Source organism: Pseudonaja textilis, chromosome 2, assembly GCF_049901715.1.
Source record: "Pseudonaja textilis isolate UNSWEBS1 chromosome 2, rPseTex1.2, whole genome shotgun sequence".
NCBI classification, from domain to species: Eukaryota; Metazoa; Chordata; class Lepidosauria; order Squamata; family Elapidae; genus Pseudonaja; species Pseudonaja textilis.
Genome location: NC_141991.1, coordinates 23750681 through 23769975, shown reverse-complemented (window position 1 = coordinate 23769975; position 19295 = coordinate 23750681). Strand labels below are relative to the sequence as shown.

At 35.9% G+C, this 19295-nt stretch overlaps 1 protein-coding gene across 2 annotated transcripts in view; it reads left to right on the top strand.

The window, feature by feature from the left end:
- Positions 1 to 19295, top strand: part of CFAP20DC (CFAP20 domain containing) — a 155985-nt gene that overhangs the window by 78600 nt on the left and 58090 nt on the right. For both annotated transcript variants that reach the window (XM_087923569.1, XM_087923570.1), the window contains exons 10-12: positions 3760 to 4076; positions 5678 to 6079; positions 18412 to 18615. In XM_087923569.1, coding sequence (XP_087779695.1) covers positions 3760 to 4076; positions 5678 to 6079; positions 18412 to 18615 — 923 coding nt within the window. The remainder of the gene's footprint in view (positions 1 to 3759; positions 4077 to 5677; positions 6080 to 18411; positions 18616 to 19295) is intronic.

Sequence of the window (19295 nt, the reverse complement as noted above, 5' to 3'; positions counted from 1 at the left end):
TAGAAAATGTATAAACATATCTTCTCTAGCAGGTGCGCAATGTCATTACCAAAGGGAAATTGGTGGCAAAGAAAGAAATAAAACAAATGAATATTGTATATCATTTGTCGGCTTTTTTATGTCGTGTTAAACCTTCATTAAAATGTGAGGCTGCAATTAGAGGCTCCAGCGTAAATCTGACTCTGCAGTGAAAGTAATTAGACATTTAGGTGATCATTCTTGTATTTATCATGTTTGCTGCACTACCATGATTACACAGTAATTTACATATTTTCCTAAGAAGTTACACAGAATTATTCATTACAATTGATATGGCAACATTTGATATCCTCCCTTGACTCACCATAGAAGAATTTCAGCATTTCTTGTGACTCAGAGCTAATAAGATTTTGTTTGCTCTAGAACAAGCGTCTCTTTCATTTGTAAGCAAGTATCAATGCTACAATGATCACAATTTACATGAATTTTGAACTGTGCAATAATTGGTGTGAAACACAGTTCCATAATACTATTCGCTAGAAGTTTTTCCACTTATTTGTATTTCAGTTAAATTGAAATTTTATCTAGTTCTCCAAAAGTATCTAGCTGAACAAAATCTATCCTCCCCATGCAAACATGGAACCAATCACAAGTTCAATTTAGGAAGTGGGTTCTTCACTTTCTATTGAATGGGCAACATCATAAATTGCCAAGAGTATTGTTACCACCCTTCCTAAATTGTATTTGTGGTTGATTCAGTTTTTGCCTAGTTCCAATACTCTGCTCAATGTCATGAGGCCAAAAAAAGCAATTTTCTTGCATAGCGAAAATTGGCTTTCTGTAAATTAGAGTCAACCCAGAAAGCATATTAAATAGAGTACTCTCGGAATCCCATTCCACAATCCTCTTTTCTCTGCACAAAGAAATAAACACAATCCTACTTGGGAGACAGACTTTGACAAAACTAAAGAAAATATTAAAGAGCACAGATATCACAATGAGAAAGGTACCTATCGTCTGGGCCAAGGTTTTCCAAGATGTGATATATTAACGTGAAAGTGGAACCATCCATCTAAACGTGGAAAATTTATGTTGCTAAATGGTGGTGTTAGAGAAGACTGTTGAGAATATTTTGGAAGGCAGAAAGAACAAATTATTCAACGTTAGACAAAGTCAGAATGCTCACTGGACGCTCAATACTGAAGCTCTAACTTATATATTTTGGGCACACAGGATGAAGCCAGAATCTTGGGAGAAGACTTTGATACATGGAAAAATAAATGACAATAAAAACGGGACGTAAGATATGATGCCTGGATCACTGATGAATAAAACATAACAAGAATTTATAAAAAAAACAGTTGCTGAAAATGCTACCAAGATGATGACCATCAGATCATGATGAGTCAGAAGCAAAAAAAACAATAAAATTTCAGGCAAAAATTGAAAATAGGTTATATTACATACATATGTGTACACGGGTGGCACAGTGGCTCAGCAGTTAAGACAGCTCGAGTTTGAGACTTGAGCACCATGTGACATGCTCACAGCTCCTGCCAACCTAGCAGTTCAAAAGCATGCAAATGCAAGTAGATAAATAGGTACCACTTTGATAGCAATATAACAGCACTGCACAATGTCATGCTGGTCACATGACCGCAGAAACATCTTCAAACAACGCTGACACAATGGCCTTGAAATGGAGTTGACAACAATTAGCGGAATAGTTGGCAACAATTAGCGGAATAAAATTCACAGGGACTCCTTTATCTTTTTTGTTTACATATATAGAGATAAAACTTCTACACTTTTCATATTTGTCTGCTGTTAATAATGAAATAGACTAAACTTGAGATCTTTTCTTAAGTTGGTGATATTATTGGTTTTTGAAGGTGTACAAGGTTCTAGCAACCAAGGCATATGGTGTTCATCTTCAATAAAAATAATTGAATGAGGCATATTTGAGCAGACCTTGGTGTTATTTCACATTTCCCCTAAACATGTTATCATTCTCCCTAACATCATTTCAAACAACAAAATATAATTGAGTAATGAAAGGGTTAAAAATGCTTCTGGGTGATCTGACAGCCATTATTTAAATCCATATCAGTGGCTTTTTGTTTGTTCAAAAATAAAGAGATTAGTATTGCCTGATCACACGGGAAGCTGGTAAAATGGATATATTCATGTCCCGTCTCCCCCAGCCCAGAGCTATAGAATTGAGATTCAAGTATAAATTAAACATGAGCTGAAAATAAAAGATGGAATATTTAAGAAATCCTCTTTGGAGAAGAAGAGTAACATTCACTTTTTTTAAGAAATGTGATGATAATTATTTCAGTCACATTCCAGTATAACTAAGAAACAGGATACAGTGGGGATGTGTCGATGACGGGATATGATTTAACAGATAGGAACAAACTTGAATCATTTCTAAGAATGATTTTTTTATATATATTATTGTAACAATGAATCCCCTAAAATGGATTTAGGGAAGGCTTCACAAGATGCACCTTGTAGAAACTATGTTGCTGTTTATTGTTTACATTATACTTTATGGATACACGCCATTGTATAACCAGATACATCTTTGTACTTCATCCAGAAGAATGTTTGACATTCTTGTACAATGAAGAACAATATTGCTCATTAGGGATGTTTTTACCAGCACTCTTACACCTATGAATGTTTCAGGATGCAAAGTAGTTCTGTGACCACATGTTTAAAAGATTTATAACATAAAGAGCCTAGGCCCTTGCAATAAACTGGAAGGCACACTACCTGTAGAAAATGGAGGAACAAAAGTGGAGGAATGTCATTGGTAGATAATTAATTTCAATAAAAGCTTGTACTTCTGTAATACTGAAAACACCTGCAACATTGGGATCAACAATCTTGCAATGATCTATCAAAATAAACACCCAAATGCCACATTAAGAGAGAAAGTCATGCCTAATATTTCTCCAAAATCATCTGTATATTGAAATTAAAATATGTGTGTCTAGTCTGGTTTATTTATCCTGACTCTTGAGAAGAGAGGTTAAAAATTATAATACCAAAGACAGGATCAGTAAAATTGAGAATGCAATAGACTGGTAACATTGTAAGGAAGGACTCCTCATTGATAGGCCCTATGATTTCTCACCATACTACGTACTGAAGTCCCCAGTATGTCCATGTAACCAGGACCTTGTTAAGCAGAACTTCTCCAAATATGTAGTGCAAGACCGACGAATTAAAGGTCTTTGTAAGACTGTTCATTTTGTTCTAACCTGAGACATTAGAATTATTACTTAATTATTTAGTAGATTTATTTCTCTTTTTTTCCCCACCAAAACAACTCTTTTTATATTGTGCTTTTTATGATTATATGTTGTAGATGTTTAATGTTAAATGGTGGGAGTATTCTTGATTTATTTGATTTTATGCTATACTTCAGCCAAAGTCATATTGTTTGAATTGAGCAATCTTACATATCTTGTGGGTGGGTGAGCAAATGTATGTATGTATGTATGTATGTATGTATAAATAAATAAATAAATAAATAAATGTAACCAGGCCTCAAGGTCTCCAAGTGAATTCCATACTTAATGGTGGATTTGAACCTGGAGATCCCCACTTCTTGTCTAAGACATGAATTACTACCATTTTTTTAAATATTTGTGAATTTTTTTTATCATTTTTACCTATTTATCTATATTGCAATATGAATTGTTGCTTTTTCCTGAGGAGACATACAGAAATCATTAATATGCATTGTTCAACTTTTCATGTTTGCAGATGAGTGGATATTTCCTGAGAAAGAAAACTCTCAATTGGAGTCCAGCAATCTTCTGCTGATAGCCTCTGAAACATCCCATGATGCTTCAGGCTCTGCCCCAAGTGACAACCAAACATATAAAAGCAAAGAAGCAGCTGAAGTCCCTGAGGATGTTTTCACCTACTCCTCAAAACCTAGATCAGCACCTCATGGAAAGCCCTTGAGTCTTTCTTCAGAAGATTGCACTTTTTCTTTGGATTTGAAAGAAGAAATTAGCAAAGACTGGCGAGGAGCTCAAATGGAAGATGATTTCTATGTAAATGAGAGCAATGGAGAGGTAATGTGAGGGGTTTAAAGGCTTGCTGTTATTTTGCTGTATTCCCACTGGCAATACACCTGGGATTCCTCCTCATGTATGGATATGTGTTAAAAAGTGATGTGTGTGTATGTATGATAGAGCTAGAAAAAAAAGTCTTCAGAAGAAAGTTGAATTGTCAATTAGAAAAGTTATTATTTTGTAGTGGTTAGGGCAGGGGGCTGGGTTTAGGGCAACCAAGGTCATAGTGCACAATTAGTTTTGGAAGGTAAACTGGAAAGTTTTGGGCCAGTCACAGTCTCTTAGCCCATCTTACTTCAAAGGGCTATTCTGTGGAACAAAACCTGAAGAAAGGAGTGTCATCAGGGGTGGGATTCTACTGGTTCTGTCCGGCTCTATAGAACTGGTAGCTCTGAAAAGCGGTTCTGTGTCTGCTGCTGTTTTGGCCCACCCGCTCACCCGGGCTCTTACCTGTCCTTTATTTCCTGCTTCTTCAACCTCAGCTGCTTTGCACGGCACAGCTGCAGTTGAAAAAGCAGGAAAAAAGTGCCTTTTCAAACACTGCACACCCATGCACAGCACTGCTCAGCTGTCTGGGTAGCTCAACAGTTTGTTAATTGCACAAAGCAACCAAACGCACATGACACATAGCCACCGAACCGGTAGTTACACCAGTTCAGATCCCACCCCTGAGTGTCACATTGGAATTTGAACTTTTGGAAAGAGAAAGCAATCTCGGGTGGGGTGGGGGGGGGGACTTAGTCACATATAAGCAATGTATATTAAGGGAAGTTGCATAGGAAGAAGATAAGCATGGTTTTTAAACTGGAGGAAGAAACTGCAACAACCAACCCACTGTGCTGATGATGCTATCCTGATAGCCAAAAATGCAAAGAATCTGCAAGTTCTAATGCTGAATGTAAAAAAACACAGTGGGGGGGGAAAGGGACTAAAATTAAATGTAAAGACTACCAAACTAACAAGCCAGAAGGATTGGGTTATTCAACGTGATGAAAAAAAGTAAAATACATGACATTATATATAGTTTACTAAAAGCTTCCTAGTTTGGTTTACACTTTCTAAGAAGGAGCTTCCAGCACAACAAAAGGATTTGTTCATATCAGAGTTTAATCTAAATAATATAATTGGAAATAGAAAATATTTCTTCCAAGGCTTTTCCTATTCTGAAAATTTTGCTTTTTTAATACCCTTTATTTAGTTTACAATAAATACTTTTCTTCGTTATTCAGAATGTTTCAGCCTCAAAGCAGTTTTTGTTTTAGCATAACAGCAGTTTTGATTGTGAAATTGTTTTTTCCAATCAACAATTAAATAATTGTGTAACAATTCCTGCAATAGAAATCAGGCTGGAATGAGGTAGAAATAGACCTTATGATCATTATTTTCAGGCTAGATGTTCATAAAGTAAAAATATTCATTGTGCTTGCTTTATTTTTCATAAATATCATTTTTTCCTCCTTCCAGACAATATCAATGTAAAAATTACCTCTCAGGCAAGAGAAAAATGATTGTAGTCTTTCTAATATTCCGGGGAGACTGGAATACGTATGGTAATGAGCAGCATTTAAAATAATTCATTTTGTCTTGTTTCCCTATCCTAGGATGATAGTTACATGGACCTAGTGGAAGAGGCTCAGAATCTTCCAAATAACTATTTCATATCAGGATTACCTCAGCCAGTAATATCCAAGGAGATTCTTCCCAAAATGGCATCCAAGAGTCCTGAAAGCAGGACGTACAACTTCTGTACAAAAAAGTCTGAAGAAGAAATATCACCACAGTGTACTGAAGATGCTGTTGTGATAATGGACAAAGCAAATAACATTCAAAGAAGCTTGTTGCCCACTTCTTGTTTATCCCCGATTGGAAAGCTATCTGAACCCTGTAAGGAAATATCTAGGGTCTCAAAAGATTTCTCCATCAGTGCATTAAGAAGTTCCATAAGTAGAAAATCCCTAAAAGAAATCCAGCAGGAGGACTCAAATCCCATAGTCCAAATCTCTGTAAGTATTTTTTATAAATCTTGTTGGAATAAAAAGGATATTTAAGCTTTTGCATTTTTGCATCTGTTAATAATATTAGCATTTTAGAAAGTGTTTCCATGGGATAAAGAAAAGATCAATCATATGGAAGAGGAGGAAAGCTGCCAGGTTGATCCATGATACAAAGATTAATTAATTATAAATTTTTAAAAAGACAAGATACAACCATGGCAAAATCGGACTACTAATTAGGATCAAGAATAGTTAGCAATGTAAGTACATAGTCTCCCAGGCACACTTAATCTGCCTGGAGGATAAATGTAAGTAAATAGACCTTGGATAGAAAATATGTTTTTAATAGTAAAGAGAGGCAACTATCAAAACTTTTTTTTATGAAAACCAAACTTAAAACTTATTTATCTACCATGGTTTGTCAGTCTGTATGCCAAGATTTGTCAGAGGCTGACAAAGTCTTGTTTGGGATAATGAAACATTTTCTACACAAACAACTTATTTCCAATCTGTCCAATTGTAATTTGACATTTTTTAAATTAATGAGTGAAAGAAGAAGGCAGAAAAAATAATGAATTCTTATTAACCAGATTTAAATATGGCTGGTATATCTACAGAAAGTTTCTAGCAGTGGAGGAAAAGAAGTTTTTTAGAACAATTGCAGACACTGAAGAATTTTGTTCATTTTTACGATGAAAGATGTTTCAACACCTGTATCCTACTTATGGATTTCCTCTAGGTTAATATAATGTAAATGATGGGGAAGGGTGCACTTTAGTGTCATGTAGAGCATTTCTCCTCATACACCTAATCTATTTCATTTATTTTTCTTTTTAATTGAAATCCTTAGAGATCAACATTTACCTTTAGCACCACCCTAAAGTCTTATGAAACTGGGATATCAGGTCAATAATTACATGCCATAGTTAATGTTCCATTGGAAGAGATTTTGTAAAGCTATTTGCTCTCTGACTGAATTCCACATAAAAAGAATTTTTTCCCCAATTGTTAGAATAGTTGTAGGCATGGAATTTGACAGATTGATTGCCTCTTTGAAATACCAGATTTGGTTTTTGTGTTTGTAGCACTTGGGGCTATCTGCCCTGCAAGCATGATTGCATGTTTTTCAACTAAGCCAGTAGAGACTGGAAATAAGTGACTGCCTGCTACAATGCAAATCTAGCAACCAGATGCATTAAAAAAATAGGCAAAAAATTCAACTGTTGGCTTATAGCATTTATTTTTCTTATGAGACTCTCAGGAATGAATAGCATTTTCCAAGCAACTCTCTGCTTGTTAATAATCTATACAAAGAAGTGAGCAAAATACCAGCCCCATAGATGGTTGTCCTTTATGTGAAATGTGTAAACCTTTGTTTGCATGTTTTCTCTTTTGAGCAAAAGAAAGGAAAGACCAGAACGAGTGTGCCAAATACGCCCCTTTCACAGCAGCTTTCACAAGCCTTTCTCTTGTATGTTATGATGGATAGCTGCTTAGACTTCTCAAGTAGGGAAAGCATTTACTGGTATGGATAATCCCCAAGGTCTGCTTGAGTTTCAGTTCTTTTGTCCTGATTTTTTAATGTCGGTATTTAATTTCTCTTCCATTCGCTATCAAACTGGATTTCTCGGGGGGGGGGGAGATTTAAGTTTCATTATCAAGCAACAGTTCAAACATCTACTCAGCGTAAAAGGCAAGGTTATTGTAATTTTAAGAGCAAACTGCTGAAGTCGGCACATTGCCAAGTCAGTTTAAAGGAAAGGAAAATTGACAGAATTTCAATAGTGATCTGTGGAATGAAGATCATTTCTCTCTGCACTTCAGAACATTGTTGCAGCCCTTCCCCTCCCCACCAAACAGAAAATGAAGTGATTGAAGGATAACAGTCCAAATCCAAACAGTGTCATAGTCCAAATCCCCAAGCCGTTTGGGTGGGGGATTTTATTCATGTCCATCAATTTAATTCTTATTCTCCTGATTTTATTACCCACCATATAGTAGCTAAAAAAGCTAATAAAATCCTTGGTTATATAAACAGAGACATAGAATCAAAATCAAATGAAGTATGAGTACTGCTTTATAAATCCTGAAAAAGACCACGCCTGGAATACTGCATCTAGTTTTGGTCACCACATTACAAAGAAAAATGTTGAGACTTCGAAAAGTGCATTTTAGAAAGAACAACGAAGCTGATTAGTTTTTGTCTGGAGGCAAAAATATATGGAGAACAGTTGCAGAGATTGGGTTTGGTCCGTCTAGAGAAAAGAAAGACTAGGGTGACATGGTAGCAGTATTCCAGTATTTGAATACTGTCACAAAGAAGAGGAAGTCAACTTATTTTCCAAAGCATCAGAAGGCAAGACAAGAAATGGACTTCCGGTTTGGGTCTCTTCAGTGACAGACTGAAATCCGCGATCGTGCACGGTTTCGATCTGTGCTCGCCGCTGGAGTGCCCCAATCCTTTGAATTCAGGGCTGAAGCCACCCTGTAGAGGTGGTGAAGAGGGGGGAGATTGCTAGCCAAGTGGAGGGGAGCCACATCTCTCCTCAGCTGGTCTAAACTCCCTTCCCCGAAGGCGGTTGCAGCAGTGGTCAGAAATGGCCACCTCAAAGAAGAACCCAACTGGATAAGATTGTGCAGGAGGAAGACAAAGAGGAAAGCAGGTCAGATCGGGCTAAACAACAGAGAGCATCTAAGCAAGATATCCTGAATCTAAAAATACCTGGAGGGATACTTCTGAAAGAAGATCTTTAAGCGGCGAAGGAGAGAGAAAAGGAGGTTAAAAACCCTTTTTTAACCTTTGTATTGACAATTACAAATGGTATGGAAAGAAATTTATATTAATCTATTTTGACACCAATAGGCAACCTTAAGCTGAAATCTAAGTGTCAAAAGAATAAAGATTTTTTTCTTGGTCATTTTAAAGCCCTAAAAAGGAGAAGAGTGGAGGCAAAAGGGTGGGACTTGGAATAATGGAAAAATGGACTGCCACCTGGAAAAATAAAGAGGATTAACAGTGAAACTTTGAAAAGACTCCCGAGGATACATGGTAACTGAAATCTTATTAAAAGATGCAGTAACCCACGGAAAGTAAAAGTAAAGGAAAGAAACAAGAAGGAACAGTCTGGGACCATTTGGTGATTTTAAAAAAAGGTTTTGGCATTGGTTTTTCCTTTCTTTTTCTGTTTTTACTTAAAGTCAATCGGGTGGTTGTTCAAAAGTGTTTAAAATGGCATCAGTCCTGGAGGGATTGAAGATGAGTCTTAAAAAACAGAAAGAAGATGCAGAAAGGGGAGGAAGATCCTTTGGCTACATATTTGAATTTTTTGAAATGGAGATCCTGAACTATGAAAAGCAAAAGGAAAAGCTTCAAGAGCAAGAAGAAGAGTGGGACAAAGAGGAAGCCATTTTCAATGATCAAATAATGCAAAGTGTGCTAATAAGGGGGAAAAGGGGGAAAGGAGTTAGAAGTTTGAGATCAAAGGGAACAGCCAAAAAGAAAAATAGTCTGAAAAAGAAGTAGAACAGCAAGGAGAAGCAGAAAAGAAAACTACAGAAGGGAAAATTAGAGAGAGAAGGGTATAAAAAAAGGGATGAGAAAAAGGGGGAAAAGATAGAAAGGAAGAGAACTTATGAGGGACAAAAGCAGGAAATAAAAAGGGGAAACGTACTAGGATTAAAGGTATTTGCTCAGCTAGAAAACCCAGGGACAATGGTTAAATCAAGTTAAAAGTAAGTATTCTGCAAAGGTACAAAAGATAGTGTTGTGACAGTAGAATACTGTAATGAGTTAGAAATGAAATAAGTAAATAATCTATGAGATAAAACTGTATTGTTGTGTAATGGTATGTTTATAATTAATGCAATAATAAAGAAGAGAGGGAAACATTGCAATTGTTTCTAAAGATTGATAAAGTATTGAAAAGAAATGTGAAACATTTATAGGGAAATTTATACCAGTTATTAGAATGAATTTGAATAATTATTTTGCTTATTAATAGTAAATAATTTATAAGATAAAATTGTATGACTATCCAATGGTATGCTTATTAACAGTTAAGTAATAATGAAGAAGGGAGGGAAACATTTCAATTGTTCTCAAAGATTGATAGATATTGAAAAGAAACATGAAAGATTTACAAGGTTCATACAAGTACTAGAATGATTTTAAATAACTATTTTGTTTACTAATACACACACACACACACACACACACACACACACACACACACACATATATATATATATATATATAGTTTTTGCTATGTTTTTAGAATTTTTCTTTTTACATTTTCAAGGGGAAGTACCAAGCAAAGTCTGAATGATGAGATCTACATGATATAAAATAGATATTAGAAATTTGAATGTTATAATTTTAGAATGCACAAATTCAGTGTTTAATGAGATTTCATATGATAATAACAATAAGATTTAAAGGTGTTGCACTTCGATTGGCAATCATAGGGGGAATTTTGCTTCTTAAGAATGTTGGAAGAGAACATATGAAATTGTAAACAAGACAGACGAAAGTGTAAGTACAATGAATAAAAAGATATAGAAATTTAGGTAAAAGAAATACAATTGAATAAGAAGAAAATGAGATAACCATAAAAGAAAATTAAGAGAAGTTTTGATTCTATAAGCATCCCAAATAGAGGCCTAATTGTACAAGTAATAACTTTTTCTCTCTAGATCCATGTTTACTCTTTGTTTTGAGTCTTTAAAGACATTCACCATTGAAGCCTATCTGCATACAGTAATACTCTTCACAGCTAACAAATGTTTATATTTATTTTGGAAAATAAACTTGCCTTCTATTCCTTCAGTGGTTCTAGGCTATTCCATAAAAATACAAATTTTCAAAAATACAAAATATGGAACAATAAAAATAAACATAAAAACTGTAAAATAACTTCTGAATAAATAAATGTATTTCTGTATTACCCTAAATTATAGTGAGGAGGCTTGCCTCAACTTCAGAAGTTTATTCCATAATCTGTTTCCAAAATAGACATTATCGGACACAGCTGCAGTGTTCTTTTCTTTCCTTCCATGGACAAATTAATTGACCAGATATGGACCAGTTGTGGGACTAGAATGACCTCTAGTACTTTTTTGAAGCAATCAGTATCCAAGGAAAACTCCAATGAAGCAGTTCACTCTTGGTTAGGAATCTCTTTTGAGAAAGATGGACTGAATCTATCCAAATATATCTTGATCTGTTAAAGTTTCAAATGATTACAATGGGCTGGATCAAAGTAGTTTGAAAGCCACATATTTTAAGCCAAAACAAATTCATCTTTTCAATATGAATGTGTTTTGAGACCTCCGAATCCAGTAATGAACCTGTTAGTAATTATTAGTATATTACCATTCTTTTTTTAAAAAAAGATGGAAAAAATAGAATTCTTTAATTCATAAAAGTTCCTACTTGCCTGGATGATTGACCAGACAGTTGCAGTTTACAAGCATTGATATATCTCCTCTACTATCTCCCTCCTCTTGTAGTACTAGAAGAAAATGTGAAGAGTTGGGGGGGGGGAGATGTTGGGGGGGAAGAGAGTGCTGTTTCCATCATTGGCTTTTGCATCAAAGCTAATATGCATGAAGACCTTTTAAAAAAAAAACCCTCCTTCCTAATCCCCTTCTGCATTATGACTGTTAAAAATGCTCGAACAACTCTTACTTGCTCACTACTTAGTAAAATTTAAGGACTTGTATACTTACAATGTTTTATTCATGCTTTAATAGAGTCCTCTATTATTAAGTTCAAATATTTTTTAATTAAAAAAGAAGTGCAGTCCTCTGGGTAATATTGCAACCAAGTAGATAGCTGGGTAATTAAACTTTCCTGCACGTGCAACTAAATTTAAATAAATCTGAATAAATCATTTGAACATGGGAGAATGCAAATGTCATTATGTGCTTCTCTGAACCGTAAAAACTACCTTTGATAACAGGTTTTTGTCTATCTGTTGAATGTTTAAGAGCTTAATCAAATGCTTCTTATCATAAAAAAAGAAAAAGAAAATATAAGCTTTTAAATGTCCCATTAAAAAATAAAAAATGATTTCAGTTTAACTATTTGTTTAATTTCCAAATTCTATTTGGCTGTCACAAACAATGCAAATATAAATCCAAAAAAGTAAAAAAAAAAACAGAAATTTTGTTTCTAGGTATCATTTCTAGGAAATTGTCCATTTCAAAAATTGAAGACATTTTCTTAAAAATATTATTAGATTACAATCCAAATCTTGGATCCGGCAAAGTTTCTATAATTCTGGGAAAGAAGTTGCTTTGTTTCTTCTAGCTAAGGCTTCAGCATTCCATTTCCCTATTCACACTTTCTCTGTATATTTTCATACAACCATTAAAAATATTAAAAGATCTGCCCAAATTCTGTCCTCCAAAACCATATAAATCGCCTTGATCTGGTTTAAAGTTATTTGAATCCTAGTGATGTATGATGTCTACATCACCCTGCCATTTTTACTTGATATTATTTATTTTATCCCACAAAATAAAAAGAAAAATCTGGGTTTCATAAGAGGGCTCTCAAAGCTATCATTCACAGGGTATCAAGGTAACTTTTAAGACTGAACCAAGGAGCAACCGCTATATTTCCAATGTTTGTGGGTTTTCTTTAAAAAAATTGCTGTCAAATGGAACTTTGTGGATATTAACATATAATTTTCTTAGCAACAGTACAGAATGTTTTTTATAATTTTACAGAGTAGCCAACAGCCCCCAAATTATCTAAATAGTAGTAGTAACCACGTCTTAAAGAAATAACAGAATAGAACAACAGAACAAAAAAGTTGGAAAGGACATTAGAAGCTTTCAAGTCCAACCCTGTACTTAGGCAGGAAACTCTATAACATTTCAGACAAATGATTGTCCAGTCTCTTCCTAAAAACTTCCACTGTTGGAGCATCCACAACTTCTGGAGGCAAGGTATTCAACTGATTAATTGTTCCAACTGTCAGGAAATTTCTCCTTAGTTCTAGGTTGCTTCTGTCCTTGATTAGTTTCCATCCATCATTTCTTGTCTTGTCTTCAAGGGCTTTGGAGAATAGGTTGACTCCTTCTTTATGGCAACTCCTTATATATTGGAACACTGCTATTATGTCACCCTTAATCCCTCTTTTCATTAAACTAGACATACCCAATTCCAGCAACCGTTCTTTATATGTTTTAGCCTCTAATCCCCTAATCATCTTTGTTTTCCCTGCCAGTCGTGTCCAAACCAAGTGGCGGTGCTTATCTCCATTTCCTAGCCAAGGGAGCCAATATTGTCCAAAGACACTTCCATGGTCATATGGCCAACATGATTATACACTGAAGTGCATGGAACACTGTTACTTTCTGGCTGAAATGGTATCTATTTATCTACTCACATTGGCATCAATGGTGCAATTTAAAATTTTCCACTACCGGTTCTGTGGGCATGGCTTGGTGGGCGTGGCAGGAGAAGGATACTGTAAAATTTCCATTCCCTCCCTACTCCTGGGGGAAGGTTACGCAAAATCCCCATTTCTTCCCCACCCCACTAGCCTGCTTTCCAGCTCCATTCTCTTGTGCAGGGCAACAAAAGAAGACCCAGCCAATCAGCTGGGACTTGGGAGTCTGAGAATAGATGGGGGTGGGGCCAGTAAGAGGTGGTATTTGCCAGTTCTCCAAGCTACTCAAAATTTCCACTACCAGTTCCCCAGAACTGGTCAGAGCCTGCTGAATACCACCTCTGATTTACATGCTTTTGAACATCTAGGTGGGTAGGAGTTGTCTCAGGTAACGGGAGCTCACCCAAGCTTTCCATTTGACAAGCTCAATGTCTTTAACCACTTTGCCCTCCGCAAAACTAAGTCTTAACCCTACACAATTATCTTCATAGTCCAAATACAGATGAGGTCAGCTAGATGCTGGCATCAAAATAAGACAAATGAGAAAAATGGGAAAGATCTAGAAACTTTTAAAAACTCTTTTACAGATGTATTATTTAAAAAAGGAACAAATATCATTCAGGAGTAGGATTTAGCCATAACTGCAATTTAATTAAGTAACATAAGGCTGATGTATAATATCACAATTGCTGGAATAATACTTTTTGTGTTTTTAACTTACTTATTTCCTTTCTTCCTTCCTACTTTCTTCCATATATTCATTATTGATTTTCATATCAAGGCTATGCTTTAGCTGAATATAAATTCTCCATCCTTTGACTTAAAAGTAAATTGTTTTGTGTGAAAAGATGAGGTGAAACAGTAAACCGTGCTATATATGTTTGGTCTCTGCTTGTAATATTCTTAGGTCTGAATTACTGCACATATTTGGTAGCAGAAAAGGGGTGTAGATTGTTTTCTTCTGTAACATGGGATTAGACTACTTTGAGTATCTTTGAGAGTTTAGGAAACAATGATAGATCTCTGTCTATACCCATCTTCATACAGTAAGGAGTGCCTGCCTTAAAAATGTTTCCTATGTCAGGGAAAATGTCAGCTTGGAGAGCAGACCTGCCCATGACAAGACAGATACCCTAGTGTTTAATTTGATTGGCAGGTCTTACCTCTTCAATAATATATGAAAGGCCTTGAGTAGAAGGAATATGGTAATATCAAAACTGATGAACCATTACAAATTTAACTAGTCAAAGGATGAGTCCATGTTTTATAGAAACTGGCAATCAGAAGTTCAGATTTTGTAAAAATGAGTACTTTTCCGGAACACCTGATTCTAAAGACTTTGGGGAGAGAGGATTCATGCAAATCTAGATATTCTAGAACAGAATTACTGCGATAGAGAAATCTGCAGCTCTTTAAAGACCATTTGCTTGGCTTTACAAATCCATGACACAATGACTTTTGGGGCACTTCAAATTTCACTAGAGAGAATACCAGCCAACATATAATGGGCACCTTTCTCTATTCTTTCCAATGCGTTATTTTCATTGTATTATTTTCAGTTTCAATATTATGATTAAACATGTTGAGTGCACATTGTTATTTATGAACAAAAGGGCTCACCATATGAGCTCACATTTGGTTTCCTAAAGAACAGAGCACAGTTAGGGAATTTCTTAAATTCTTTGCCATCCCCACCCCCACAATTCATTCAACCTATTCCTTTTTAAAGATATAAAGCAACCCCATTATTGATTCTAAATCTATACAGATCAAACAGTGTTGCTATTCATGTGCCGAATGGCCTGCTTTGTGGTGCTGGAGAGGAAACAAAGAAGGCTTTTATTCAAATAGCTTCTGCAAATGATCTATTTGAATTGCCAAAAGCATGTCACTGAAAACTGAGAATGGCCTACTACACACCTACATTTTTTTTTAAAAAAAGTAAAATGATACTTTTGAAGATAAAATACCATTTTCATAAAAGGAAACTGCCCTTTTTTTAAAGTTCCAAAACAGCAATTGCTCTATTCTCATTTAAATAGCAGTGTAAACGGTACAGAACTTAACTGCTGTTAGTGTGCTACTATTAAATTTGGAAGAAGTTGGGGGTTTCTCTTCATTTGTACAGGTAACTCCTGGCTTTGAAACACAGACCCCACTATGTCTTTCCGATAGATTTGCAAGCTTAAAAAAGGACAGCTTTAAAATAATTGCCAGGCCTTTAACAACAGTGTCCAACCAAGGAAGCAACATTTATCCCAAAGTCTCTTTAACCAGGTTTAAAGATGGGAAGAAGTGGTTACATAACAGAATCTTGGTTCCCTCAGGATTCAGATGACCCATACTCTATTCTTGTTCAGAGGAGCTGTGAAGACTTGGCTCTTCACCCAGACTTTGGCAAGAGAGAATGAAAGTTTTTTTGGGCTATTCAACATCTTTAAGGAACTGCTCATCTATTGAACGGGTTGAGCATAGTGATTGCATTTCATAGTACATCACCAGTCCAGATTGGACCAGTAATTCTGTGAAACTTTGAACTTTTGTTTATAGCCTGAAGGTCATAAACAAAAGTAACCAATATGGAAATGCTGTTCATCTGTTCACTTTAAGCCCAATGTCTCAAAAGTGCTTTTTAAAGGGAACTGGACTTTCTTAGGGTTTTTTTTTTTCATTAAAAATGTTCCACTTCTCCTCCAAGAAGCTTCTTCAGTTCTGAAACTTCTTGGATGAGAAGCAAAACATTTTCAAGGAAAAAATCCAAGGAAGCTCAGTTGCCTTTTGTAAAACATCTTTGGGATAACCATGACCTGGATGATTGAGAATCTCCATAGATATTTAGACTTGTTGATTACTCCAGACAACCCTTGAAGGGGTTGATTTGGGACCCCAAGATCCACCTGAAGCCACAACATCTGTTTAAACTGCAGATGGAAGCCATAGCCAGGAGGTTTTGTTTAGTACACCATGTTACAGCCCTACTGGGATTTAGAAATCTTGGCATCTCATTGGTGGATCACACCATGCGGTTGTTCTATAGCAAAGGGGCTGTCCTTGAAGCAAACCCAGAATATGCAACTAGTATAGAAGGCAGCAGTTAGACCTATAGAAGCATAGCCAGCCGCACCAACAGGCTGAAGGACAGTTTCTACCTGTGAGCTGTCAGACTTCTGAATGGAGAATAACTTCATGTCAACATAGTATGACAGTCTTGTAGGGCCGGCACATTGTGCAAAAAGGTCACATAAAGTAATAAGACTGAGTCTGGGTTAAGGACTTCTGTCCTCGCTGTGAGTTATGTGTGTGGGGGGGCGGGGTGCATGAAAGGAGGCTCAGCCATTCTCATTGTACACATGTTGTACTCTGACAATAAAGGTAATAATACCCAGGAAATCTGTTTTAAGTGGTGTTATGCACATTTTGCAGTTAACTGCACTAGCTTGTCTTTTCACCTCAGTTTTGAGTGTTGGATATTACCTGTAAAATCCCTATATCACATAAAATTATATCGGAGGCTACCTAGCTAATGTCCCAACTCATCCCATCCCTTTCAATCAACAATGGAAGGCTTGCAGAAAGCGGCACACGCAAATGAAGTAAGTGTGCAACAGACTTTTCTCATAGCCACCTTTGAACTATGGAACACTTTACCTCAGGAGAATGCATAGCCCATACACTATAAAATGTTTGAAAGCATTAAATATCATCCTTTTCCAGTAGGATTTTGATCAAAGATTAAGATTTCAACCAGCAATCTAGTTTGCCATATGCTTATCAAGGTGTTTTTTCTTGTTGTTGTTGTTTTTAAGGGCTTTTTAATGCTTTGTGCATTACCCAGAGACTATAGCCTCTGCAGTGAAGCAGATTAAAGTGCTTAATAAATAAATAAATTAGCAGCAGTTTATGAATATTAATAATTTTTGAGTCAAACCATTGGGTCTGGCATATATAAACCAATAATATCTGCTGTTAGTGGGGGTTTCTTTTATGATCTCAGATGGAAGCCTTTTCGACCCTGGCATTATGCATAAAATACGTCTTCTTTATCTAAGCTGTGGGACCTCTCACTGCTATCCCATAGAAATAATAACCATACTGGAATTAGTATGAAAATTATGTAGATCCACCTTGTAACAGATGCTCTAGTTCGGTGGAATTCATTGGATTATAATTACTGATTCTTTCTGTGTTCATAGGATAGCTTACTTAAATTAGCTTTAATTTTCTTCTCCTTTTATATAGTATTAATCACAGTTTTTTAATGCTTTTTTCGCTTCCATAAAACTATAGAACAGAAAGCTAAGCTTTTGAAATGCAGTGTTGTACTGTTTGGGGGTTGTTATTTTGCAGTTTCCTTTCTGTTAAGAGAAAGAGAATTGCTATCCACAGTTTGGAGCAAATGTATCCATTCATACCTTGTCTTTCAAATTATACATGCTCGCCGGCAATCCTCATCTTACAACCACAATCAAGCCCAAAATTTCTGTTCCTAAGCAAGATAGTTATTAAGTGAGTTTTGCCCCATTTTCTGACCTTTTTTGCCACAGTGATTAAGGGAATCATTACAGCAGTTAAATTAGTATATGGTTGTTAAGTGAATCTGGCTTCCCTGTTGACTTTGTCAGAAGGTGGCAAAAGGTGATCACATGACCCCAGGACACTGCAACCATCATAAATATGAGTCAGTTGCCAAGGACCTGAATTTTGAACAAGTGACCATGGAGAGATTGCAACAGTCATAAGTGTCACTTTTTTCCCAGTGCTGTTGTAACCTGAAATGGTTAGTGAACAAACAAGGACTATCTGTACAGAAATATATTTATCTCTGTGTTTGTGTTCTTTATTTTTATTTATTTATTAAACTTGTATGCTGCCCCTCTCGCCGGAAGCAGTTCTTCAGATGTATCTGTACAATGTTCATGTTTTATTTCATGTAATCCATAGGAATATAATTGGAAAGACTACCAGCCAAGCAACATGACCATGTCTGAAATGCAGATGTTGGCTAGCATGAAAAGGCAGCAAAATGAAGAATTAGAATATAATGGACTTTCACATGGGTTGAGCGCCTCTCAGATCAACAATTGTAATATTAGCATCAGCACAAGCAGTGATGACACGAATACCTGGAATTCATGTCTCCCAGCAGTAAGTTGAATTCTACCTTCCTTATTGTGCTCTTGCTAAGCCCCCAGGACTCATTTAAATCAGGGGTCTCCAACCTTGGCAACTTTTAAGACTTGTGGACCTCAATTCCCAGAATTCCTCAGTCAGCTTTGCTGGCTCAGAAATTCTGGGAGTTGAAGTCCACAAGTCTTAAAGTTGCCAAGATTGGAGATCCCTGATTTAAAGGATTGTCATTGTTTGTCATACTTTTTTAAAAACATTACAAGAATTGAAAAGATATAAATATCATAATTGCTGAATGATGCACACTTCCAGTAGATTTACATGGATGAACACTCTAGCAAGTGTTAACAAAACAAAACAGTAACATCTAAGATGCTAAGCTTATTTGAAAGTTTAACATGGCCCTATAATACAAGACAAGGTTCATTTTCTTTTCCATTCATTTCAATGCACTAGAGTTTTCAGTTTATAGATAATTTTATATTCTATGTCTTTATCTGTCCAGTTTTTTTCTCTAGAAATCCATCAAATTTAATAGTCTGTCATTTTCCTACTGTTGCTTGTTTTAAGTCTGAACCACAGATTCCTGTATAAATTTTTTCCAAAAGCCAATCTCAAGGTTTGACACAGACCATGCAGGGCCTCAAATGGGGGTTCAGAGCTGAAATCATAATGTTTCCAAGTACCACAAGTAGCAA